The sequence below is a fragment of the Cygnus atratus genome, chromosome 5 (assembly GCF_013377495.2).
Source record: "Cygnus atratus isolate AKBS03 ecotype Queensland, Australia chromosome 5, CAtr_DNAZoo_HiC_assembly, whole genome shotgun sequence".
Classification (NCBI taxonomy): domain Eukaryota; kingdom Metazoa; phylum Chordata; class Aves; order Anseriformes; family Anatidae; genus Cygnus; species Cygnus atratus.
Window position 1 is genome coordinate 50,379,328 of NC_066366.1, and position 27,002 is coordinate 50,406,329.

The window sequence follows — 27,002 nt, forward strand, 5'->3', positions numbered from 1 at the left end:
TTCAGATTGAGACTGAAAAGTAAGTTTTTGTAAACTCTAGAAGATTTATAAAAATATTAATGGGAACTAAAAACAAAAGCAAGAAGACAATACAAGGTGAACAGACCATAACTTTATTGGAGATATACTCAGCTACAATTATTACAAAAAACTATTAAAGGTAATTGTGATCCATAAGGTGCAGATTGCAAACTTCTGCAGCATGATTACAGTATGAATGAATTACATTTTATGTCCCTTAAAGACAGCTGCAGCATGTGATGGTAAATATTTTATTGTCCATCAAATCATATTTGTTATTCATTCTACTTGATTTCAACCATCTTTTCAGTCAAACTATTTACAATAAAAATGCCTGCAATTTCCAATTCTTGTTTTCAAACATTTTTCTCTCTAACTTGCTGCTGCAGTAAATTCTGAGTGCATCTACAAAGCAATTAAAGTAGTCTGTGGTTGCCATTCAAATAAATGAGGGAAATAAAAACAAGGAGTTTATTGGATAAAATTTATTTTTAAGAAATGTAGTTAGCTTTGACAGAAGTTAATTTTAACTGCTAGTGGAGTATACTACAATGACCTCTAGATATTTGCTAACATAATTCAGATTGAGTTACAGTTGATATTTAGATTACATTTCATGGTCATGAACTGTAGTGTTTTAAGTTTTAAACGTAATATGAAAGTAAAGAAATTAACTTCTTGAAAATTAGAGCAGTTGGGAAAGGATCAATGTCAGTAATTAAGTACCAAAAATCAAAATCCTTCTCGCTTTACTCATATAAAAAATACAGAGATTTCCAGGAGAATGTTTTTGTAGGGAACCCCACCCAAAGCATACAAACCCAGAATACTGTCAGACAGAAGCAAGTGTAGCATCACAGATCTCAGCACTATTTGTCACTGTCAGATTATAAGTAATTCTGTGACTGGGATACAACAATTTCATTTTCTACACAGATAAATGCATGTAGCATAGTTATCTCATACGCAGCAACATAAACCCCCCATTTTCCAGTTCATAGTTCTGTATTTACTTACAAGGAGAAGAATCCAAACTCTTTATATATATAAAAGCACAGGATCTTCAGGTTGTAAAAGAACGCAGTTCCATTAATTAAAATACTACTACATCAATTTGCACTAGCTGAGGATCTGGCACCTCATCCCTGGGCCAACAACGTGTTTCTCCCCAGCACTGAAACTAGTCTGAATTCTTCCCTAAGTTCTGTACTCTGCAGTCACAACATACTATTGTGTAATGAGGCTAAAAAATAATAGGCTTTTCTGTATGGACTTTAGCAGCATCAAGCTGAACAAACACTTCAGAAGTCACTACTGGACACTCGATATTCAGACAGAGCAGAGATTTAGTTGTGGCTGACCAAATTCTAGGGACTGTCATCTTGCAGAAACTACATTATACATATAATATGTCGGTTTGTTCAGAGATAATTACTGGAGTGTCAGAGGTCATTCTAATTTTAATTACTTCACATAACAGTAAAATGATGTAGTAAAAAAACAATAGCTTTAAAATACAACCAAGAGTTGTTACACACATTCGTTGTATTTTTCCACATACAGTAAAAATGCCACAGACATTGCAAATGACCTATTTAAGTTGTGCAAGTAAATGACACATTGCAGGCATTATAATTATCTTTTTCAAATTCAGTAAATCAGAACAGCAGCAAGGCCAAACCACATTTTTCCTCTCTGTTAAGCATTTTTTCCTTGAAATGAGGTAAAGCATGGTACCAAGTGCAATGCTTATTTGTGCTACATGAACAGAACAGCGCAAAAAAAAAAGCCATAAAAATAAAAACGCAGCATAGTTAGGAGGACTGTTTAAAGTACAGTATAACAGGACTTAGATAAAAAAAACAACAAGGTTCATGCCAACTAACCCCCACACTATTTATGATGAGCCTGTGTGGTTGCTTTTGAAGATGGGTTGCAACAGTCTGCTTACACTTGTGCTCACAGCATGGCAAGTGATCTCTATCCCAACCTTCAAATGATCAGATTTAGGTCTTTAATAGCATACACTGTCCAATATCAAAACCATATCAACTGAAGGGTAAAACACACAGATGTACAACATGGAAACTAATATGATTTTTCTATCTCAAAGGATACAAAATATTTCAATGAGGTCACACTGGAAAAAATTACGGCATTTAAAACGCATTTAAAAACGCATCAGCAGCAGAAACTACTTTAATAGTCAGCCACTACACCTTTCAGATTTCCAATTCATAGGCTTTATCTAGTAACAAAGTGATCATTAAACTGTTCTGAAATACAGAGCAAATTCAGTTAATTTTCTTTGCATCAAAAACACTCTGTACCACTTTACTGCTAACAATCACCTGAAACCCCTGAGAATCTATAACCTTTCAACAATCAGTAAGAAATTTTAAGCATTCAAAGACTAACTTAAATTTTAGTTTTCTGTAATGCAGTTAAAACTACTTAAGACTTTCTGGATGGTCTGATTTTATCTGCTGATTGATGTCTGGTGAGAAACACATAATTGCTAACTTTACTGACCATGTATTTTCTCTAAGAAACTTCACTCCGACCCTCTAGGAGTGAGCTATAGGAGGAAGAAAGAGCTATAACTTAAAGAAAAAGCTAACTCACAGCAATTTACTTTTGAAAACTTAGACTGCATGTTTTCACTGTTCCACCTCATTCACATTTTTATACACATCAAGACTTGCAGGTCTTATACTTTGCTGTTATAATTTCATGACTGAAGTACCAAAGAAATGCTAGAATTTGTTTACAAGCTAGTATTTTAATTCTCACTCTGACTACTATAACAATGCTCTTTTCAAATACAGGAATGGTCCTTTTTGCAGAATGAAAAATGACTGAGATAGAAAATACACGAACATTTGAAAACTGTATTTCAGAAAAGCTTAATGCCTATCCCTTGCCACTAAGGCTTTTTTTTTTTGTCTTTTTTTTTTTTTTTTTTAAGAAAGCAAGAGCTGACAGTTTTTGTTTTGTTTTAGTGTGCATTTTGTGAGGAAAGGAATAGGGTTTAAAAGCAGGAAATACAGTATTTATCTGTAATTTAATACATAAGACACAGCATCAAGTTCAAACTATTGTGCTGGAAAACGTTAAAACACCTTGCTCTGCTTTCTCAAACTTCAAGCATAATTAAACAGGGCAAAATTGCAGCAAACCTCTACTGATATTGGTGGGAGTACAAGACCCACAGCTTTTTAAAAAGGTAAATTAAGAGGTATTACAGTTACAGTGCAAAAATTAAAATTTCAAGCATAATATATAAACATAGCACCAAAACAGAAAAAAAACAATGCATGCAAAAAAAAAAAAAAAGAAGAAAAAGAAAAGAAAAAAGAACTGAGGTATTTAAGTGAAGAGTGCCTACATAAATCTAATTAAAGAAGTATAGGCAAAGCCTAAAAAATAAAAGTATGATTTCCCCCCACCCCCAGTAGACCAAAACATCAATGAGCTAGTTTCTCTAAATTAAGGACCTAAATCACAGATGTATCAAAAGTACGGCAGTTATCTCAAACATCAACTTTCATGTTATTTAACAGCACAGCTTTGGTAGGTGAAATATGCATGCAACTCTGAAAAGTACAGTAAGAAATTTACGTGGAAATATCTCTAAGTGTAAAGGTGCTCCGTTCATTAAATACGTAACCAATTGACTATAAAATCTGCAGCATATTTTAGGTGTGATATGTCTAAGGTTATTTTGTTAGAGTGACAACTTGCACTGTGCAATTATTCATTACTGTTTCCAGTATTGGAACTATCTAGCTTGCAGGTTTGTGTAAAATTGGAATTTTAGCCAAAGACCATATTTTGTTTATGGTATAAAAAAATCTGTAGACTAACCACCTCCTCTGAATTGTTAAAAATAACCTAATTACATATATATGAATACAATTTCTATTATAATCCTGTAATAACTCACAGCTATAGTAATGAGTCGTACTGTAAATATAGAGCTGTATCATTGTAAAATGCATAACAAAATGACGGGAATGTAAAACAGCTTGTTCCAAAAAAGATCGAAAATTAATGATTATTAATGAGGGTTTATTTATTTTTAAGGCAAGAACCTTTTTTTATGCAAGACTATGTGGCATAAGGAAATTGAAGTCTCATTCTACCAGCATGCCAGCCATTTCAGTTAAAATCTGTCCCTAACAAATAAGTGCAATAATGATTGGGAATGCCATCTTAATGTAAAAAGATGACATGGAGGGGGAAAAAAAAAAAAAAAAAAAGGAGAATACTGGCACACTTATTCTTTCTTATACCCAATCATCCAGTACAGTTTATCAACTGCTTTATGACTGGCACTAGTGCACAGATTGAAGAATTTCAAGATTACTATATATAAATCTAGCAACTGCATTAGGCATAAGCTCCCTGGCCTTCTAACACTAAGCAAAGCTGTACTGACAATAAAAGTAAACCAAAAAGACCTAACAACAATTATTCTGAACACTTGCTAAATGTCATCATTAAAGCACTCTTGTGATTAAACAAAGCAGAAGTGAGGAAAGAAGACAAGATTGTGTTTGCGCAAAAAACTAACTACAATTAGTTCCAAAATTTTATACATGTTAAATGTTTTGTTAACTATTCTGTTATCAAACAAACTTTAGATTCTGTCTTCCAATTTGTTCCTCTCAACATCAACATTTTTAAAAATTTGCTTTTTTTTCATATGTGTTTTTTCCCCATTTTATTTATTTTTTAAGAGAAGTCTCAGCTGTTTGGGACCTGAGGTTGATTTGCTTTGAGGCTTCGTAGTGCTCTTCTTGCAGCTGCAGATTTGGCAATCCTGTAGCTTCTGCCAACACCTTTAAACTTTCCCTTTCCTACAACTTCCACTGTTACTCTGACCTTTCCATCGTAAGTTCTTTCTGCAGGACTGCAAAAATATACACAAGAATTACTTACTGTCTAGGCAAGTTAATGTGAAACACAAGACCTACTTTCTCTTTTCTACAGAAGTAAAAGCAGCATAGTTAAACAGAAATCATTACTTTTCTCAGAAAGTTATACATGGGGAAAAAAATGAATACATAGACCATCTTAGCTGCTTAGTGCAAATAGATTAGAAGTCACTCATGACATTTAAAAATCTTCAGTAGTTTACAAAGCACAGCTTAAAACCATTTTAGGGCAGTCTATACCAAAGAAAGTGTATTCTTACCTAAATTTGGCCGTCTCTGGCTCCATTTCCAGCAGCTCTCGCACTGGGGAACGGGGCACATTAGCAGAAAATTTTTCTGTTAAAAAATAAATAAAAAAATTGATGCTTGTTCTCTTCATAACAAATGGCACTTAATAATTTTTTATTTTCTGAAAGCTGACAATACCTATTAATGGCCTCATCATTGGATAGTACACTTGCCAAACCATTTCCAAAGACATTCCACTATCCATATAAATGGCACCAGCAAGGGACTCAAATATATCCCCCATGGCCTTTGGTACTTCAATGTCTTCCTCTTTTTCTTCATCTTCTTCAGATCTTCTGAGCTGTTTGCAATTACAGAAAAAGGGGGGGGGGGAGGGGAGAAAAGAGAAAGACATTTGCTTCTTTTAAAATAAAACAAAGATCTTCAGAAATGTAACCTCTCTTACATCCTATCCTGAGCTGCTTCAAGTTTTTCACTGACAACTTTCCACAGTGAAATTGTTCTTTTATTCCCCAATGAAACCATGAAACTAAGTTGCTGGATATATCATTTTTCAAATGTGGAAAAAAAAATCCCAAACACCATTGTGTCCAGAGGACTTATATGCTTTGTGAATTCCTCCTTTAATAATTCTGTAGGATTTCACCATGGGTCTGTTTTTTTCCCCCAGTAAGAAACAGACTTGGCTCTATCAGTGAATACTAGCAGGCTACTCATAACAAAAGAAGACTTCATACATTAAAGACCTCCTAGAAAGAGTCTTTAAAATCTCTAAGTCAAATCCGTGGATGAAAGTTGGATGCACCTTTCCTTACCTCATCCACCTCAGAAGACATGCATAAAATAAACATTATTAAAATAAGCCATTGATAACTGATAACCCACGCAACATTCCTACCTAAAATCAATTAAACAAGTCAAACCTCATGTGTTAACTTCCAAATAGGAGTTTCAGAGTTAAAAAAAAGAAATGGTTTGTGTTTTGAATACTGTATTTCATACCAAGTGCAAACTGAAGCACTTTAGAATTACACAGAACTTAAGTAATAGAAGGAGAGAGAAATTAAGAGCTATAAGGCAAGGAGCAACAGATGTTTCAGGAGTGAGATCTGAAAAAAGAAAAGCAGATGACGTGGAGACACACATGGAAACCAGTCTAGCTGGCATGAACTGCAGAAACAAAGACTCTTGCATTAACTGTGATGAAATAAGAGTTTCAGTAATTCAGTGCCAGACCAAGATAGGGAGCAGGCGTAGGGAGAGTGAAACAAGAATTTTATTTGAAACAGCTATCTCACAATTTGGTCGCAACTTCGGTGGAAGTTTCTAGGCAATCTTTTTGCATACCAGCTAGAACTGAACAAAGCTAAAAATCACTGTTATGAGCTTGTAAGTTGAGTTTCTAACCTTTTTACTTACATTGTGATGAACACAGATAATAGTTTGATCTCTGATGTGAAATAATCTGTATTATCTAAGTTTCAATGAAAATTTTTCTTAGTCAATACTTTCTCAACCTTCCCGTAAAACATATGGATTTCACTCTAACAGATGCAAGGGCTGTAAACACATAAGGAACTGAAGCCTTTTCATTTCCAAGCTTTAAATTGTATGTCAGAAAGTAGAAGTTACTAAAGTCACGGAAAACATGTTTATCTAGTGCTAGAGTATTCTCAGAATATTTTCTAAGAGATTAGTCATAGTCTTTCAGAAGACAGACTGTTAGGAATATCTATTTGATAACATTTTTAAAAAAGGATGACGTCCATCTCTTCCAAAACCCTGGTTAGAATTTGACCCCGAAGGCCCTTGCTCTCATACATTTTCTGAGCAGCTTATCTAAAGGAGTTGGTTTTAGTCCATTCTTTAGTAAATTTTCATTATTATGTTTCCCATTCAGACACATATGATCTGTGCTTGCAAGTCTTCAGTTAAACTCATTATGAAGTGGTTTATTTGAATGATGCTTATGTTTCCCTGTCTAGCGGATACAAAGCTTTTTGTTTTACATTTCAAACACACTGGAGTGCAATGAGATGACACCTGCTCCAGCAGAAATCATCCAGAATAAAAAGAGTGAGAATTTCTTATACAGTGTGCTAAATTAAATAATCCCAGCCACTGGGCCAAGATGGTATTGTTCATAGCGTTGCATGAATATCCTATCTGAGTCAGCACTATGCGACTTAAGTGCCTCTTCGTTACAATTTTATTGTATAGTAGGCTTCTAATTGATCAGAAGAGAAAGCAAGCTAAGAACAACACGGGGAAAACACTCTAATAACAATGACACAAAGGTGAAAATTAAATTGAAATTAACTGTCACAGAAAAATCTATAGGCAAAACTGGTCTCAAATTATTTTCTGAATGTTTTTATGTACGTTATATCTTCTGAAGATTGTATTTTACTCTGCATATTGAATACTTTATTACTGGGAGCCACCTGCTTTTTTGGCTGCTTTGTGCTTAAAACTGAAACATTACAATAATGTGCATCATGCTAAAAAATCCAATGACATGCTATAAATCAGACACTCAAAACATTTTTTCTACTACCACTAACCTCAGAATCCATTCCTTGCATTTCATTCTTTTCCATTTGAAACTGCACGAAGTCATCAATAACATGAAACAGTTCAGGAGAGACAGCTTTGAAGTACTTATGGTAGTCGTACTTTACAGCTAGTGATGCAAAAATGGTATTATTGACTAGAGCAGATCGCAGGTCAGTAAGAACTCCTGGAGAATGTTGTCGTGGGTCTTCGTAAAGGTGCTTGGTTATGAGGTAGTCCAAAATTGCATCTCCCAGGAATTCTAAGCGCTGGTAACAATCTTGAAAGCATTGGAAATAGAAGAATATATAACAACACAATTAAGTTTAGCACACACATTCTTTCCAGGCCTTTCTGGAAAGGAGGTTTGGTATGCTGCCCTGTGAATTCCACAAACTATCCAATGCTCACGGAAGGCAATGTGTATTTTAAAACAGGTATCGTTATCTTTAAAAAGGTTGTTAGTGAATTATAAAAATAAGGAAAAAACACAAGTTTTACTTAAAAATAAAGCTACTTTTAAACCAAGTGTTAATTTGTCAGGCTAGCAAAATACTTTTGTTTATAAACAATTAATGTTTATGTCCTATTGTGCTGAGAAACATGCACAAATAAAAATCAAGAGACTCTACTAGGAAATTAATTTGAAAAGGATGACAATTAATCTTCCAAAAATGAATAAAGAAATCACTACATTAAAAGCAGGGGGACATACAATGGGATTTTTTGATGCAATTGGCCACACATTTAGAATTCTCTAAATGTACTGAACCAAGATTCCCATTCAGAAGGGGCTCTTTAAGCTGACAAATAAAATTGGCAAGCTTTTGCTGTTTGGAAAATTGACAAGGGAGAAGGGAATGGAGAGCTACGGAGGTCTATTTTTAGAAAATAAATAAAACTTCCACCACCAACTAAAGACCTCTTGAAAGCAAACAGGGATAGGTGGGAAGAGAAGGAAGGAGTACAAAATTACTACTTGAGAGTGAAATGGCTAGTAGGAAGCTGCTTTTATAGCAACTGAATCTAAGATACTGCCACATCACAACTAATGCTTCTTAAGAAAAGAAGCTTTGCCTGTTGCAGCTACTCCAATTTATCTTATTTGGTAAATAGAAAAGGGACTGGCATCAAAAGTTTTGGGTACGAGCAACGTAATTTCATCTAGGCACTATGCCCCGATGTTACTGTTTGTTAGCATATATAAAAAGGAATCATCTACCTTCTATACGTTTTGTGAAGTTTCTGTAAAAAGTAAATATACATGTAGGCAATACTACTTCAAATGAAAAACCAAAGCAGCATTTCAGTGTTTCGTCAGGACTGTTTCTCAACGTACTAAGTTTTCAAAATGACTTATTTCTTTAATTAAAACAGAGACTTATTAATCCTTGGAATAAGGAACCAATTCACTATAGGGAAAAATTCGGACTGGTGACTGCACAGGCATTTGCCATTCAAATAGGGTTGCATGTTATAATAGCAAAATATTTATAATTTTAGAAAGAATGAATAATTAATTAATTAGTATAAGCAAAAGTAATTGAAGATTACAGACATACAAATTTGGATTGCTGTTAAATCTGAGACATTAAGCAGTCTACCTGAAATTAATATTTAGTCTGATTTAGTAAACTGCTTCAGTGTTTACTCAATAAAATACCTATACTTAATTAAGCCTTCCAATTCACAACTTCAAATTGAAATCTCTGTATTTCACTATTTTAGAAACTATTGAGCTAATAAATGTTGTATAGTCTACACTTAGTCTTTAGAAGTACAGTCAAAGTGTAATATTTGGGGGATTAAATTATGGGACAAAACTGGTAAATGTAGTTGCAAAACGTGATCTCTACTTCTAGAAAAATTGTGATCCAGAAAAATTTTCTGGAGTTATATAGCAACTTATCACAGCTAAATGAGGATCTAACGTAAGTTCTATGCAACTGGTGATAGTGTCAGAGATGAAACTTGTATCTGTATCAAGTCAAAATATGAATAATCGTTGAGATACAGCTTCAACAAGTATCCCCCTTCTAAATCAAGGCAAGATACTGTTTTCTAAGATTTTTTGTTAAGAGACTGTTGACTTCCTAAAGTAGCATGTCAGATATTAAAAAAAAATAATAATATAATAAAATAATAATATTTAAAAAAAAAGACTACATAGAGGAACAAACACAACATAAACTACCTCTCTTACATTTGTCATATAAGAAAAAAACAGTTTTCTTTAAGATAACTTACCAGTAATGGTATTATAATGGTATGAGGCATGAGTAAATGCCTGAAGAAGATAAGCCTTGTTCTTAAAACTGTAGTTTATTTTCTTCTCAAAGTTTTCAAAACCAGAAATAAGGTGATTCAGGGTTTTCTCAGCATCTGGGTGATCAAACATACACCTTGGTGGAATCTTCAAACAGCCATACTCCAGGTCTTTATAAAGAGAAGGCTCTGAATTAGCTACAGAAGCAGAAACAGAGTTTGGTGAAAGATTCTTCTGCTCACTGTTACAGTTCTCTCCGGTGGCACACAAAGTGCTTTCCCAATCAGTCTTTTTAATTACAGGGAGCACCTTCAGCCCCAATGAACACAGGAAAAGCTGAGCAGCTCTTTCACCACAGCTGGTCAGATAGCAGCCCAACAGGGCTTCCACACAGTCTGCAATGCTTTTGTCAGCAATACACTGCTCTGTATGCAAGTCATATGAGATAGATTGTTTTCCTGCATCAACACCACAGTTTTCTTCTGATGGATTCCAGAAGCCCACTACAAAATCATCTTCTTCAACAGCCTTGCTAGGATCCAGATAGCACATAGCATCCCAAGAGCTATAGTCAAAATCATCAAAATCTGATGAAAACTGAACATCACCCAGGGATGACTTTTTGGGTGCTTTCCATTCATAGCTTGAATCAGTGGTTGAGAAGTGAGAGAGAGAAATTTTCTTCACAAAAGCCCCTGATCCCATTAACATATTATCAATGAATTTGATATGCTCTTGATCATACTCCAAAAAATCATCTTCAAAGTCTGGTTCTTCCTTGGGTAACCTCCACATTAGGTCTTCATCCTCTTCATCATCATCATAATCCTCAAGTTTACCATTGGCCAACAAATTCTCCTTTGTCTGTGAAAGAACACAAAAAATGTGCTACTGAGGAGGAAAATGAGAAGCTCTCATTCCAGAAGTGTCATAAGAATATGACTTGAGTAGTATCTGCTAATAATAAGCCTGATTTTATTTTTAGTTAATATCCCTAATGACATTGTCTAGTCAGATACACAACACAATCTCAATTAACACTAGCATTATAAGACTGGAGCAATTGTCTTGGAATACACGGTTACAGGTTAAGTTATAAAGGTTTTGTATGTTTTATGTACAACACATGCGCATACGAACATCCCATTGTACATCCCATTTACATAGGAACTCATACCTGTATCCAATGCACACACAACTACTCAAAACGACTACTAAACGATGCCTAATTGCATGCCAAAGAAAAATAAAGAAATAATTTTAAATTAACAAATTTAGAGACTTAAAAAAGGAACAGATTTGGGTATACCCTTCTCTCTGGCTACTAAGAAAGGCTACTGCAAACGTTTCATCAATGTAATTTTGAAGATTCTTTCTACATCCTTCTATGCCAAGTAGGAAGGGGCTCATAGGGTTCACTACAGTCACAATCACCATAATCTGTTTTGGGACAAATAAACTGAAAACACATTTGATGGAACACTGTAAGAAACAACTTGACCCTTGTGTTTCAATAATCACCACTTGAAGTAGCAAAATATATTTATCTATACTCTCACATACAGTTAGTTGCAAATGATCTGCAGTGTACTCAGCAAGCTAATAGAAAGTAAGATTACTGAATCAATGTAGGTGATTTTTATATTACAAATCAAAAATAGGAGCCTAATACCAGTTGGCCAGAATTAAATGCTTGTGTGGGAGACTGTCTTGATTGCATGCATCAGGGATTCAATAAGTGATCTTGCTGCTTACAGAACCAAAATACAAGTTAATAATTTGTAATTTTAACAAATACGAAATCTCTCCAGTTTGTCATACGTCTTATATTACCAGGATTTCAGCAGAGAACGTCTAAGAATGGAAAAGCAGATAAATGGCACGCTTACACAATATAAGTTTTTGTTTTGTACTGAATATCAACATAAACATTAAATCATGAAGTGAGATGATAATGCAATGTAAAGGCAACAAGGCAACTAGAATTATTCCTACCCTTTAAACAACTACTTTTTTTTTTCTAGGCTATACTTATAGCCTTACCTACTTAAAAGAAAAGTTACATTTGCCACCAATTTTTTAATACATAAATTCATATCCACACCAGTAGAAGTATGATATCTCATATCTCTTCCCTCCTCATATGGAGCGAATTGGTATGGACTGAAGTAAATGATAAATTGAACACAGATATGCCCAAGCTATACAATGCTGTACAATTTGCTATGGCCCCAATCCAGGAAAGCACTTAAACATATTAGCTAAATGCACAAGTAGTCTTCCTTACATCAAAAGGACTATTCACAGGCTCAACCCAGCATCATTGATGTCAATGGGAATTCTGCCACTGAATTTGATAGGAGCAAGATCAGATTCAAAGTGCTTTTCTGGATTGGGTCCTGAAAGCCAACACCACTTTGAATCAAGTGAAACAGCCTCTATCTGCCCTCAATCTATGTATGCTATACCGGAGTCTCAGCTATCTAATTCTGTGAATCTGTGAACCAGATGCTAACGCTGGGGACACCTCCCTTTGGGCCAAACGCACCACTCCTTAGAGGGGTGGATGGGTGGCAGCCGTAAGGTGCACTAGCAGCACTTGAACCCACCCGCTGATCAAATGGATGGTGACCTTCATCACAACGGAGCAGGCTGTCAGGTTTAGTAAAGACTGAGAGGAAAAATGTTTCCTGTAGAAATTGATAGTTTGGATATATTTGCCAAAAATTTCTGCTGCTGTAACTACCCGTTTCACACACACAAAGCAGGGATTTCATTAACTTTAATTGTTCAGTACCAAACTACAAAGTTTGATTCAAGTAGTTATTTTGGACAGCAGTAGCAACACAATGTTCAAGAGAAATGTATTTCACCAGTCCCAACTCGAGCTAGTGCTGGTTTTTTTTTCTTATCACTCAACACCTGTCCCATCTGTCACTAAAATAAAAATACACTCCCTGAATGAGATGTGTTAATTTGGAAGACTTCACTGACTGTTTTTGCAAAGATTTAAAAATTGATAAATTACATTTTCACTCACAAGTTAATTACAATTAATTTTTAAGAAACAGGACATCTAAGTAACCTACCCTAACATTGTCTGCACATCACTTCTAGTATTAAAAAGATATGAAAATGAGAAATCTAAGTGGTGAGAATGCTCAGTAGCTAAACGAGCCAGGAAACAATTCTGAGAGTTGAGTTTTTTCATAATTAAACAGCACTTCAAGTAATAATCCAAAATTAACTCCAGAGGAGATGAGTTTTTCTTAAAGATCATCTGCTTCATTTTGAAGAAGTTATGGCCAATTGCAAGCTGAAAATAATTACATCATGTGTTTTTTCATGCTTTTTGGAAAAGAGGTATTTGATAAAATGAGCAGACCAATCTAGGACACGGAAGATCTTAATGCTTGATAACACAAAAAATACTAACATTTGACTAGGATGTTTTAGTAATAATCTGTTATAATGATAGGAGATTTCTAGCTCCAGTCATAGACCATGACTCCATGGATAAAGAATGAAATTTAAATCTGAGGTTGCAAAACATCTAGTTGCCACTTGGCACAAAAAAAAACAACCCACAACCTACTACTTAGTTGTATCACTGTATTTTGGTCTGAAATTTAATATTTTATTTACAAATAAACAGTGACTAACTAGCAAAGAGGAAAAGGCCACTGAAAAGTTATGGAGAAGTGAAAGGTTTTAAAAGTAATGATTAGCGCCTGTCCCACATGCACTATTTTATTTTGAGAAAAGTAGAACAGTAAGTCTCTTTGAAATGAAATCTTGGCACAATACAGAACCACAATAATCAGGTTGTTTTATTCTGCAATAAACATTTATTTGCGCAGCACAACTACGTATCAGCCCTCTCATGTGCCCTCTGGTGGTTCTACAATCTAAGGGTGGTCTTTGAATGGGAGAAAAGAGCAAATCCCCCCACTGCCCCTAACCTACAAACTATTCTCAAACATTTAAAAATTAAGTTACTCACTGCTGTAAGCAGTGATATTTCTTAAACACCCACTTTTAATCTCAGCATACAGGGACTTTAGTCAGAAAATAATTGTCATAGTTCCTGATTAAGATATGCCATTCCAAAGCTTTTGGCGATGGACAGTAAGGGTGTCTACCTCAGCATTTTATTTTGGATGAGAAGTAGCTCTTGATCATCCCTGCTTTGTAGCTAACAGCAACCAATATTTTTTCAAGCCAGCTGCAAACTTTATTCTGCCAAAGCACTATGAAAAATGCCAACTCCTTTTCATATGTTCTGTAAAGGTAAACTCGTTATTTATCAGAAAGCAGACATACATAAAAGGCCTTCTATATAAATATTACAGCAAAAACAATAATGATAATTCAATTTAAAATTTCCAAGAGAAATTTCAAACCTGGCAAACTCATGACAGCACATTACATGGAAAAATATTTGTCTTTCCCGCTTTTCTGTTCATATACACATTCTTTATTGGATGACGTTCAACCAATTTCCTTAGTTTGGGTTCTAATTGGGATCAGTCCGCTCCTCATTTTCCTTAAGTTATGAAGTTTTTGACAGAAATGAAACAAAGGTACTGATTTTATTTATTTGAAAGTGTAGCAAAATATCTGACGGATTGGAAGATGTAGGAGCAAAAGAACATAGACCACAGTCATTACATTATCCTGATGCATAAAGATTATTATTTTTCAACATAGTTAAAGAAAGTCTTACCAAGTCATCTTTCTCCCATTTATCAGTGTTGCTCTTGTCCTGGTTCACTATGTAACCAGGAGGAAGCCAATTGACGGGGGGATCAAAAATCGACACCACCATACGACTAGGCAGTCCTTTCTTTTTTCCGAGGCGATACAAGTTACAGTTGCTGACCTTCAGGAAAAATATTCTGTTAAATCTCTGGACACACATTTATAAGAGAAAATGATAAAATATAAAAGAGTGAAATAATTTTATGTGGTCAAGCCAGATTTTGTATTGTTAGGCACTTCCTCTAGTTCTCTAAAGGGTGTTCAGCCTTCTTAACCAATTTACAGCACAGCAAATATAATTAATTTAAAGACAAATACATTAGGTGCAACAATTTCAGTTAAAGAAATCTGACAGTTTAAATTCTCTTTACAAAACAAAATTACTGCTCATTTTAGAATAATAGTAAATATGACATGGACAACTATCATTAATTACCAGTATTAACAATCAACATTTAAACTAGATTTGGAATGAAAAATGATTACTATTGTGAATAGATTGACTTAAACCTTGACAATAGAAAGTGTTAACATGGTTTCGTAAAACAAATCTTAAGTCATAATCCAGATGTTACTTTTGAAAGATTCAGATTCTTTTAAATAATATAAATAGAAGGGAAAAAGCCCAGTCATATACGCAAATATCTTTTCCTTTTGAACTACCAACTTCTGGTCTTCATTTCTCATTTTAAACACACTTTCCATATTTCTTTTTAAAGTCTTGAAATTTGAACATGAATATTCAATCACTTTTATTTGAACTGTGCAAATTATTTAGCCTTCTTTACTTTCCAAGACTAAACTACATTTAAACATTTAATCCTCTGTGATGCCTTTTATTAGAAGTAGACAAATACTTAGCATTTAATTCAAATTATCACATTACGAGGAAAAAATAAAAAAAGGATTTTTACAATCGATTATTCCAGAATTCTAAAACAGTAATAGTAGAAGTGAAGACTGCTCACTACCGTTTACATTTACGTTAGAATATTTCTATAAGTTTTGATTCAACAGTTCTGTAAGATTTGTTTTTGTTTAATTTTACATATTCTTGTAAGATTATGCAGAAAGCTTTCTTGGAAAGTAACTTAATGAAGAAACAAAGAGAAAAAGGTCAATAAAGCTACAACCAGATGCTCTGTGCTGCTAACTCTTGATCCTTCTTCATTCAAGTACTCCCATTAGCAGTTTCTACTCAAAGCAACTCTAATGTTTGGTCCACCAAATGCGTTCTCACTAACCCAGAACTTTTAGTTTGATTCAGTCCTATTCTTTCTTAGGCTGGTAACCAGCTGGTTTAGATTTGGAAATGAACCATAAAAAACAGTTTCAATCAATTACAGCTATGGTAACATTAATTCCTTCATCCTGCATTTATATACACAAATATAGATACACACGCACAGAAACACACACATATATACTTTATATATATATAAATTTAATATTATATATACTATATATATAATATAAATATACATGCCTTCTATGTAATATTGGATTGTTACTACTTACTTTTTTGCTTCTCATGTATGACAGCCGTCCCTCATGTGCATCAGGGTAAGTGCAAAACAAGTATGTAGTGATGGCATGCTTTAAAAATGAATCACCAAGCATTTCTAGCCGCTCCAGATTAAATCCATCACTAGCATTTGAAAGAGTCAAAGCTTGAAGAATGAGACCAGGATTAGGACCAAGAGTTTTTGAGGAGTACCCACTGGAAGGGTTCTTTTCAGAATCCACTCTGTCTTTTGAAAGATTAAGAGCTGTTGAAGTACTGGTGGTCACTGCCATTTTGGGGCATCCATCTGAGGTAGATCTGTTAGCATTTCCATCAAGGTATTTATTACTCAGTAGAGTACATTCATTGCTGGGCTTGGGCTGGTTCTCACTGCTGTATAAATTCTGAATGGGATATGAGGTAGTTGGTTGTACAGGAATTTCCTGCCTGCAGTAATTCAGCTGATTTCCTTGGCAAAAGTCTCTGTTAACTAAATCACAATTGCCATTGGCAAGATTTTTATTATAAGAAACACCATTAATTGCTGCAAGTTCTGCCGAGACATCAATTTGGAGTTTACTGGGTGACTCATCGAGCAGTGTTCTGTAACTCACAGACATTTGGTCATGTTTTTCTGCAGAAGAGGTTCTATTAGCACCTTGATGTGCAGCATTTTCAGGGACTACAATTGTGCTGTGCTTACAGTAATTTTCATTCTCTACCAAAGAGGAGCTAGGTATAGAGATGAAGGATTTGCTGTCAATAGACTTTTTCCATCCGAAGTCCAAGTTAGGGTATCTGTAAGGATAACACTCTGGCTTTATTAAGAACAAAATATTATGACAAGACGACTACATGCACCTGTTTAAGAAAGCAATGATTTTCCGTAAAAAGTGTCTTCAGCATCTAACTTCACCATTCGCAATCAAGTGTTTCTTAACTACCATTTTGACTAAAAAGTGACATGAGTTAAACAAAGGGTATCAAATTTAAATTCTCATAACAACTAATTTTTCGCCTTGTTCTCAATGAAGTCAGTTATTAAACATAATGAAAAAATACATACCTGAAATCTGCAGGAAGTGATTTAACCCCTACACCAGCATCAGTGGCTGTTTGAGCTCTTAGTTCCTCTGCTGTCAAAAGGCAGTGCAGGCGATAAAGTATGCTGGGGAGGCAAACTGCTTTTCTCCACAGTGATGCTGGAATAGGATGTATAGCACAGAGCTCTGGAACCAGTATCTGGGGAAGCAAGAAGAAAAGAATTTTACTTGTAAAATTAGTTATCAAACCACTGTTAACGGAGAGGCAACTTTAATTAAATATTTGTATTTTACCTGCTTATTCTGCAGACTTTCCCATTTTGCCTTCCTCTTCTCAGCACTGCTCAGTGGAAGTGCTTTTCCCTTCTGATTCAAATGGCGAGGAGTCAAAAGATTAAGTCTAAAATACATGTGAAAAGTTTAATATAAGTACATAATTAATGAATAGAACTTACTGGCCTAAATTTTCCAAAGTGATGACTTATTCAGTATTCACCCTTATTGTACTGTGAAATGACAGCACAGCCACTTCTGGAAAAAAGAAATGGATTCAAGTTACAGTTGGTATAACATAAGCTAGGTACCCCTCAGGAAAAAAAAAATCAGTACTTTGGAAAACACAAGCCCTTAGCAATATCACATGGAGGAAAAAAAAAAAAAAACGGTACTTTGTTCTCAAACTACAAACATCACACAGAAATATGACTGTTGTTACCTTGAAGATGTGTGGTCCACATCCAGCAGCGGCTGGTTAAGATTGGTCAGGTCAAGATTATATTTTGTTTTATAATATTCAGCAAAAGTTTCATATTCAGGGGAAGGGAATTTACTGAGTGGAGTAAGATCAGTGTATACATCAGCTACATAGAATCGATGAGGCTGATCAAAATTTCGATACCTAAAAGAAAAATTCAATGTATATTATATCTTTAAAGTAAAGCTTGTGCTAACTTCCTCATGTTCTAATGTGGTCAGGTGATAAGCTATTAAACAACTCACTTAAAGCCTCCCCCTCCCCAAACCACTAATTTAGCTAAACCAAATACTAAATGAGAAGAATGAATAAAGATATTATAGATTTGCTTTACTCTTAATTTCCTCTGTATAAATGTTTAAATTAAATGGGGGATTTGTGTCTTCAAAATCCAATATATAGATAACAATCTCAAAAGTAATACTACAAATTATAATTTCTTAATTCCAAATACCTAACAATTGAACTTGATAACTTGGCTTTTTAAATCTGATCTCCTTTTTGTGCTGAGATCAGTAGAATTGGAGTTCTACCTCATACAAACATTGTACTACCTCAAATCTAAACTGGTATTTTAACTAAGTCATCCTCCAACTAAAAGTAAAATGCAAAAATTCAAATACTTAATATGGTCAGTTCACAAGCCTTTCAAGGACAGCGTGGCTCTTTTAACAGAAGTAAGATGTTAGAAAACTAAAGCCAGAATGCTGCAACACCTTTGTTAAGTTTTGTGATGCTATGGATTCTATGCGATAAACACATACAAGAAAATAATAATTAAACAACAATGACAACGAACAAAACAGGAAAATCTAATTAAATCCTAACATCAGAAATTCAGACTTTTTAAAGGAGTCTTTACATACCTGGTTTCCTAGATATCCTCACAAGGACCTGACTGCAGTTTACTTACTATGCTTACCTACAAGTCTATACTGCCTTAACTCTATGGATGAAGGCTTCTCTTAACCCTGAGGCTCTGAAGAAATATCCCTTCTCTCTTTGAAACATGGCTGGGCCAGTTTAAGCTGTTGCTTAAACTAGTAACCCATAACTGTTCTTTTAAAGTACCGGAACAGTCGTAAGTAGAGACTATACAGGGGAGCACCTAGTTAGTATGTGTAATCATACTGAAATCTCTCTTTTACTTTGTAATTTGTTGACTGGTACAGCACTTGATCTGTGTTCAAGAAGGAATTTTTTCCTACATGAGATCACTAAGGGACCAAATAACATGGAACACTTTGGATAAAGTAACTGTACAAGGTACATTTGATGTTTAGGTTTGCTTATTAGCTTATTTTGTGCTTTGATCTACTTCATCTATCACTAAGCTACTATTCAAATATCTACATTGTCATCTCTAAATAAAATTAATATATTATTAATGAGTATTTTTAGCTTTCTTCCAAAGAGAAATTCAAGAAAAACTTATCCCCAGGCTTTCTGAAATTCTTCATTGAAGAAAATGCTGGTTAAGGAAGCTCCCAGGAAATCTTTTTTCCATATCTTATTCACAATTACACCTATTTTGAAGAATGTCCAAATAAGAGAAATACTTGATACTCACCGTGGAATGATAACTGCATCCTGGTAATCTTCTAACTTGAAAATGAAAGGCATTTCTTTTGTATATTGTGTACTGGGAATGCCTGTACGCGCTTCAGACTTTTCAATGTCTTCCATAAACTTAAAGTCAATGTCCAAAGTGCTGGAGTCATCAACTTCAAAAAGGAAAATGCATAACTCAGTTATTCAGGGGAGAGTTTTCCAGGAGGAACTTTTCTGGCAAGTTGTAAATTACAACACCTTTTTTTCTTATTCTGTACACATATTTGATTATTTTCATTTTACTCATCCGTCCCCAAGAGATTTCAAAGGAGACATATATATGATTTTAGACCCTTACAAAGTCAGCTGAAATCTACTATAAATCAAGTCACATTGCTAAGTTAAAACTAATTTGAATTGTGAAGTAATAAAAATTATAACTTAATAAAATTCCATCCTACCACGTATGATATTATTTATACAGCTAACCCCTGAAATTTAACAAACATTAACAAGTGTGTTAAAGAATTAGAAGTGAATATTAAAAAAGAAACCACTCCATTCTTACCAACATTAAGAGGTAGAACACAATAGGCTGAATCAGCTTCTGTGGGTTTGAACTCTAGTGCAGGTTTCTCAAGACGAAGAATATGTGAAAAAATGTACTGGTGGAGTCGTGTTATCAGCTCAAGCATTTGCAGAGACAGAGTAAAACCAGATTTCTTAAGCTCAATAGATATTGTAACCTCTCCAGAGCGAGTATACACAGGAAAGTGAGGAATCTAAATATGAAACAACAACAACAAAAAAAAGAAAAATTCAGAATAGGATTCCTCTACAGAGTACCAGTTGCTTAGTTCAGATAATGGTAATTATGCAAAGACTGGTACTAATATTTTGTTAATAAAAATGGTACTGAAATCAATTTAAGTGTTTAAAAAAAATAAAGCCTCTCAGCTGTTTGAAACAAGTCATGTTTCAAACACTTGTGCTAACTCATTCCCCTTTCAAGGCTGGGGGCAGACTACACACTAAATCAGCTAATGTCCCAGCCTTCTCAAAGAGTATGAAATTACTCCAGAGGTACTCCTCTGTAAGTTGGCATTCTCCTGCCACTTTCCTACCTTAACATTTGTGTCAGAAGTAGTACTTGAAACAAACTGACCCTGCTGTCAAAAAACACCATAAAAACCACCAATCAGCAGATTCTACAATGAACTGCACTTCATTTGTGGCTGAAACTGTTGGTCACTATTTTCCATATCTGACAAAAACCATGCAGGATCTCTGTATCAGGTAATTTAGACTTGGACGTTGGTTAGCCAAGGAAGCCCTCACAGATCTGCTAGTCCAGTTGAACTGTGCAGGACCATGAGAGTTAAACAGAGTACTTCAGCTATCACATGAACCACCTTGACAGTCTAAATACTTTAAAATGCCTCACAGTTTGGAGCCACGTATAACTCTTCAGTTGCAACTCAACTGCCAAACAGAAGCAGCAGGGCAAATCTTCAAAGGAGCACCATTACTGAATCTTAGTATGAAGTAGCTAGTAAAGATCAAACAGCAGGACATCTGACGTGACTACATTCCATGACTACTACATGTTTCTGAGGACTGTGAGTGTGTTTTTGCTTGAACATAATGCCTCAAAGCAGCTGAAGTAAAGTGAAAGTAGGTGTAAAAGGAAATACTGGAAATGTATGGTATTTCAAAATAAGCACCCAATCTGAAAACCAAGTTGTCTTTATGTATGCTGCTTTTTTTTTTTTAATTTATTTTGTATAAAATATCCAGGAAAATGTGCAAAAATCACCTAATTATGCACTGAAGTATGTTGTTTCCATCTCCTTAGAAAGTTTCACACAATGATATTACAGGTCTGTATGAGTCTTTAAGTGAATACTACTTATTTTTGATCAATGGATAAATGATTCTCTAGCTTTAAAAAAGAAACACACAAGCACTTTTTACTTCCAAAAAGCTAATTGATATAAAATGTTTTCATTATCTGCCAGAATATGAAAGCTACTGGTTCCTTCATCTCAATTTTGATTAAAATATAAATTACAAAGTAACTGGGTGTGTTAAGTGTTACCACATTTCTTAGAATTCAGGTGAAAACATGCGATCAGAAGGCACTTTTGATTTGGATTTGTATGATCATGCAGACAGTCTCTCCATGCTGAACATTTTTAGAACTACACTCTTTAAGGCCTCTTTTCAAAACTTTGGTCCTAGGCTTTCCAATCTATAAGACCACTTTTCCTGCAGAACTTTGATGATAGGAACTGCTAATAGAGCATGCTGGTTTTAGCAGTGATAGTTAAGTAAACTTCAGTACTCACTTCTACTATGCTTCTGCTAAAAGATTCTCATATTTAATCACAGGAATCCCATTCATGTGCTTGGATTAAAACCTCTGTAGAAAGGTCTACAACACAGTTTTCCTGTGACTATAATCTGCTAGGAGTTTGTTACCCTTGTCACAAAAGATATTTTTAAGCCAAGACGCAAATTGAGTATTCACTTTAGGCAAGGGCACAGTTACTGAATTATTTCATTTGCATTCTCACCACACAATTCCTCCCAGATGTAACTATCATTTAGGGCTTTGTGCCAATTTCTATTAACACAGCCTACTTTTTGTGCTGTAGCAGACTGTGAATGCTGAAAGGACTTGTTACCATAGCTTTCCTCTAGATAAGTTAGTGCTGCAGGCCATCTCTTTAGCTGAAACTCCATTCCTATCATACTTCATACAAAAAAGGAGGAACATTTTGAATTTGCCACTAGAAAATAATAAAAAATAAAATTGTAAAATGAAAGTGGCTGCAATAGAACAGCTTGTTCTATTAATAAAGTGGTGACTGGACTAGATATATTACTGCTTATTTTCCAGAGGTTGCTTGATACAAGCAGCAGTTATAAAACAGAACAGTTGGAAGGGACCCACACAGATCATCAACTCCAAGTGCCTAACCACTTTAGGGCTAACCAAAAGTGATAGCATATTATTAATGGCATTATCCAGATGCCTCTTGCCTCTCATGGTCATTTCCAACTCTTCAGTCTGGAAAATTAGAGGTTGTGAAGCATGTAGATGAAGGAAAGGAGCTAGATTCATTACCTGAGGTATAGGTTTGGCTGTCAATATGCCAAAACATCTTGTTGTATCCTCAGGAGGATATAGCTTTCGTCTCCTGAAGTTGAGCTCATCAGGCAATGGAGTAGTTAACACCATTCCTATCACATACAGGTAACAGGGCTGATCGGGTTTGGGATAACTCTCTCTCAAACATTCTGGAATCTAAGAATCAAAAAAGAAAACAATATTAACATGATGAAGTTAGGAAAATTCACCTAAACATTACTCTTTGAACAAGCTTTGTGCATGTAATTGGAAAAAGTATTGCTAAAAATGAGGAATAAGAAAATTAATTCAGACTTTTGCTTTGTTAAGCAACGACATTTGGTCACCAGATTGACCTGGGAGTCACGAACTCCTGCAGTGCTCCAGATCTTCCTGTTCGGTAAGGCAAATTCTATTACATACCTAACTTTTCACTGTATCCACCCTGTGTTAGAAACACAAGTCTAATTGTAGAACACAGGCTTAACTTCACTATTAATAAAAGTGAAGTTTTGATGCCAATTACCATGTTTAGCCAGTATCTCTGGAACACCCTTTATGTCCTAGATCTTTGGACAAATAAAACAAATTAAAAACCCTACACTTCAGTAATTCAGTTTTTATATAAGCTTGGCTGACTTTACAGTTTTATAACACATTATTTTCCCCAGAAAACCAGTCTCAAAATGTCATTTTTTTCCCCACTAGGGATAAACACAAACAAAATTATATACATTGCCCCTGTTGCCCAGGCAGGCATTACACTATAAAAGTTTTCCAGTAACAATTCTAGGTTGTAGACTTGAATACTTTCAACAGCCAGAAGCATTTTTAACTCTGCTATTCATATTTCTCATAGACCCTAAGAAACCATGCTTTATGTTTGGTAGGAGTTCACTACTTTATAGGTCTCAGAAAGTGATCCTTCTGTTTATCTAAAAATGAACTGCAATACATGTAGTTGTGAATTTTAAAGTTATACTGCAGCAAAACTACAGCTTTGGCTTAATGGAAAAGTACTCATAAGTTTAATAACTATATTAAGCCCAAGAGGACCTTGTAGACCTTAAACATTTGCCAAAGCTTCTTTTCCAGATGTGAAAAGCTGGGACAAAAGCAAGGGAAAATATTCTTGGATTTTGTATTAAAAAAATAACCGAGAAAGAACGATACATCACTTGACAAATCAACTCCTCCAAATGAATGATAATATCATGCATTTTACAAGTAGCCCCAATTCAAAAAATGAATAGACAGGTAAGAGGACTGAAAAAGGTACTTGCGGTGACAAGAAGCACCACAAAACACATCAAAGATCCAAGCTGGTAGGTTTGTCAAGTCTTGCAAGAAAAAGTTTTTCTCATCTGACTTTCCCTCCATGATATTCTTTATGATGCCACAGTATCCTTTCCTTGGTTTTCCTAATAACTAATTATTTAAGCTACTAATAAAATTAGAGCCTGTGGAGGATGCCAAGAATGGAATTCCTTAAGGGGTATCACTGTAACTGAGGCTGTACGTGAACAAAGCACTGCACCCTACTGCTCTGAGTATTCATGCAGACATTCCCAGATGTGACCAAAGGCTACAGGCTTCTTCATGAAATGCAAAGATTATCAGCAATCTATTTTCAATGTTTTTTTCTGAACAAGTTACAAGTTAATTCAAAGGACCTTAGACAGAACCCATAACAACTGCAGGGGAAGAAGGAAGGTTCCTGAGCAGTCACAAAACTTCTTTCTTACATTTCCTCTTATTATTACCAAAAAAAAAAAGAAAATCACCACAAATAACATCTAATAAGTCCAATTTTACAACCTTATATGGCTGAAACCTGTTGTAAAAGATCTATGGATACGCTACTTAATGAAACAACTATCAGTTATCTTAGCTAACCCTTTCATTATGATAAGTTTAATATTTAAAGCTTCTATTTTTTAAATAAAAATATTAGAAGTATATTATTTGATACTCTACGTTAAACAAAAAATTACTAAATTCCTTGCTCAACCACAAAAGTCACCAAACCAAGCATCTAAAAAAAAACAGTGTGTAAAATAGCAATTTCTGCATTTAATTAGTGCCTTGCAGATAATTTTGAGTGCCTGGCAGATATATTTTGGTCTCCTGGACATCCCCATCCATCTTAAATTATCTTTTCCAGAAAGGCAATAATTCTTCCATTGCTCTAATACATTTACCAAAGAACTTAAATTTTTACAAATTACCAATGCAAGATAATTGTATAATTTTATCTCCCAGTTATCACTATACTAGGAAAATACAGTCAACTAGCTTTACAGAAAATGTACATTCTTTCAATTACAGGCGTGCTTCCATAGCATCCTCTCCCATAAGTTCTTTTGTAATAATAAGGTAATAGTGCAAGTTTCCATACAGCTAAAACTGCAAAATATTTCAAGATTAAATTAAATTGTAAAAGATTCCTATCAGGTACACATTGTGAGTTAGCAGTTTTGTCTTCTGATCAGTACATAACACATTAGATTGGAGATGTGGACAGCACTGAGTGTACTAACAGCTTTAGGATAGCACTGTCTTCTTTTTGTAGAGCCTGGCCTTCCTGGAACACTGGTTTCTTCTTCATCATGTAAATCAAGCTCTTCCTCATATTTAACTGTTTCTTTCCCAACTGGCATCAAATGATCATCCAGTTCACCTGAGTATTGTGAAAGATTACAAAGAAATAGCATTAAGAACAAGCCTTGGTCTCTTCAAGTACTGTGCAAATGTGGTTGCTCAGGAAAACACCTCAAATAAATTTTTTAAATACACTAATGCAAGCCTCCAAAAGTCTATCTTTGGGGAAGGAGTGAAAAACGTTAAATTATTAAGTACTTATTTATAGTAACATTCTATGAATTTAAAATACTTACAGTTATCAGAAATCTTAATTCACATGGAGTTATGCTAAGAAAGAGAGAACGTTTACGTTCCTGTATCATTCTAAAAAGGGAAATACTACTGTTTAATACTACCTCAATACTGAGTTTAGCCATCAAAATGTTATTCTTGGACAAATTTATTGCTTTGAATTCAGTGATCAAAAGGTGTAACTCATCAGATGGACAACATACAAAAGCCAAACTTGTTGTTTAAATGAAATATAAATATTTCTGTATTGCATTCAAAGCACTGATAACATGGAATTCTCTTTAAAACATTCTCTAAGAATACGCGTCATTACTAGAGACAAGACAACTAAAGTAATCCTGCAATGTTTTATTTCTGGACAATGACTTACAATGCAGTAAATACAACAAATTTTGGGCTCTATACTTTAAATATTTCTTTGTTAAGATTCACTTTAAAAAACATGAAATTATTTTTTGGCCGTGGTTATGTAGTTCCTGATCTATAACCAACACCTTCTAGGGAATAAGATTATTTTCCCCTTTACGTTAAGTATATTCAATGTAAAAAACTGTCTCTTATTACTATTGCATTTGCAATAGAATACGTTAAATAAGAAAATTTCCCTGGAAAATGACTTCAGCTTAAAAGGTGTATGCTAAATTATTAACTACATGATGACATCACAGAGCAAGGCAAGAGAAAGGAAGTTACAGTAGATGGATACATCAGAAATCCATATATATGCATAACAGTCACACCTTCTTCAATCTTTAATTATCAAAAAATTCTTTACCAAAGAGACATTGCTTTTCAAATTCTTACCGATTTTGTGCAGTTTTTCACAGCAAATAAGAGCTACAACTCTCTCAGCCAATCTTGCACAACTCATTGGAGGACCCTAGAAACATAAAAATATTTCTTAAATACTTCAGTTGATTAGCACATTATTTATTATATGTTAGAAACAATTAGTTTAATTTAACATAAAAATATTAGACAAGCAAAGCTTAATAAAATATTACACCAATGAAAGTTTCATGAAGATACTTACACTTATTTCCCATGGAAACCAAAATTACAAGCTTTCGAACTGAAAACTATTATTGATCAAAAACAATAAAGTACATGTTCCTTTGACCGATATATGAACATGCAAAAAAAACCCAAAGCGTTGGAAAGGATATCTAAGTATTTTTGCCCATGGAAAAAACAGTAACTGCTGGAAAACAGGTAACAGAAATAGACACATTTAAATGCAGTTACGGAGCACAATACGGGAAGAGAAAAATCATGTGATTTTCATTAACGACATTGAAAATAATCTAAAAGAGGTGTGCACACATCTATACC

General features: G+C 34.5%; 1 protein-coding gene across 7 annotated transcripts in view; it reads right to left on the reverse strand.

Moving 5' to 3' along the window:
* Positions 1 to 92: 92 nt before the first annotated feature.
* DICER1 (dicer 1, ribonuclease III) overlaps positions 93 to 27,002 on the reverse strand; it is a 70,133-nt gene continuing 43,223 nt past the window's right edge. For 6 of the 7 annotated variants that reach the window (XM_035539364.1, XM_035539366.1, XM_035539362.2 and 3 more), the window contains exons 15-29: positions 26,475 to 26,550; positions 25,316 to 25,455; positions 22,773 to 22,952; positions 20,211 to 20,424; positions 19,662 to 19,815; positions 18,053 to 18,235; positions 17,632 to 17,737; positions 17,361 to 17,536; positions 16,309 to 17,092; positions 14,756 to 14,911; positions 10,011 to 10,893; positions 7,775 to 8,043; positions 5,388 to 5,550; positions 5,222 to 5,297; positions 93 to 4,936 (exon numbers count right to left, since the gene is read on the reverse strand). In XM_035539364.1, coding sequence (XP_035395257.1) covers positions 4,771 to 4,936; positions 5,222 to 5,297; positions 5,388 to 5,550; positions 7,775 to 8,043; positions 10,011 to 10,893; positions 14,756 to 14,911; positions 16,309 to 17,092; positions 17,361 to 17,536; positions 17,632 to 17,737; positions 18,053 to 18,235; positions 19,662 to 19,815; positions 20,211 to 20,424; positions 22,773 to 22,952; positions 25,316 to 25,455; positions 26,475 to 26,550 — 3,726 coding nt within the window. In that variant the 3' untranslated portion in view covers positions 93 to 4,770. The remainder of the gene's footprint in view (positions 4,937 to 5,221; positions 5,298 to 5,387; positions 5,551 to 7,774; positions 8,044 to 10,010; positions 10,894 to 14,755; positions 14,912 to 16,308; positions 17,093 to 17,360; positions 17,537 to 17,631; positions 17,738 to 18,052; positions 18,236 to 19,661; positions 19,816 to 20,210; positions 20,425 to 22,772; positions 22,953 to 25,315; positions 25,456 to 26,474; positions 26,551 to 27,002) is intronic. The other variant, XM_035539367.1, reaches the window with a different exon arrangement.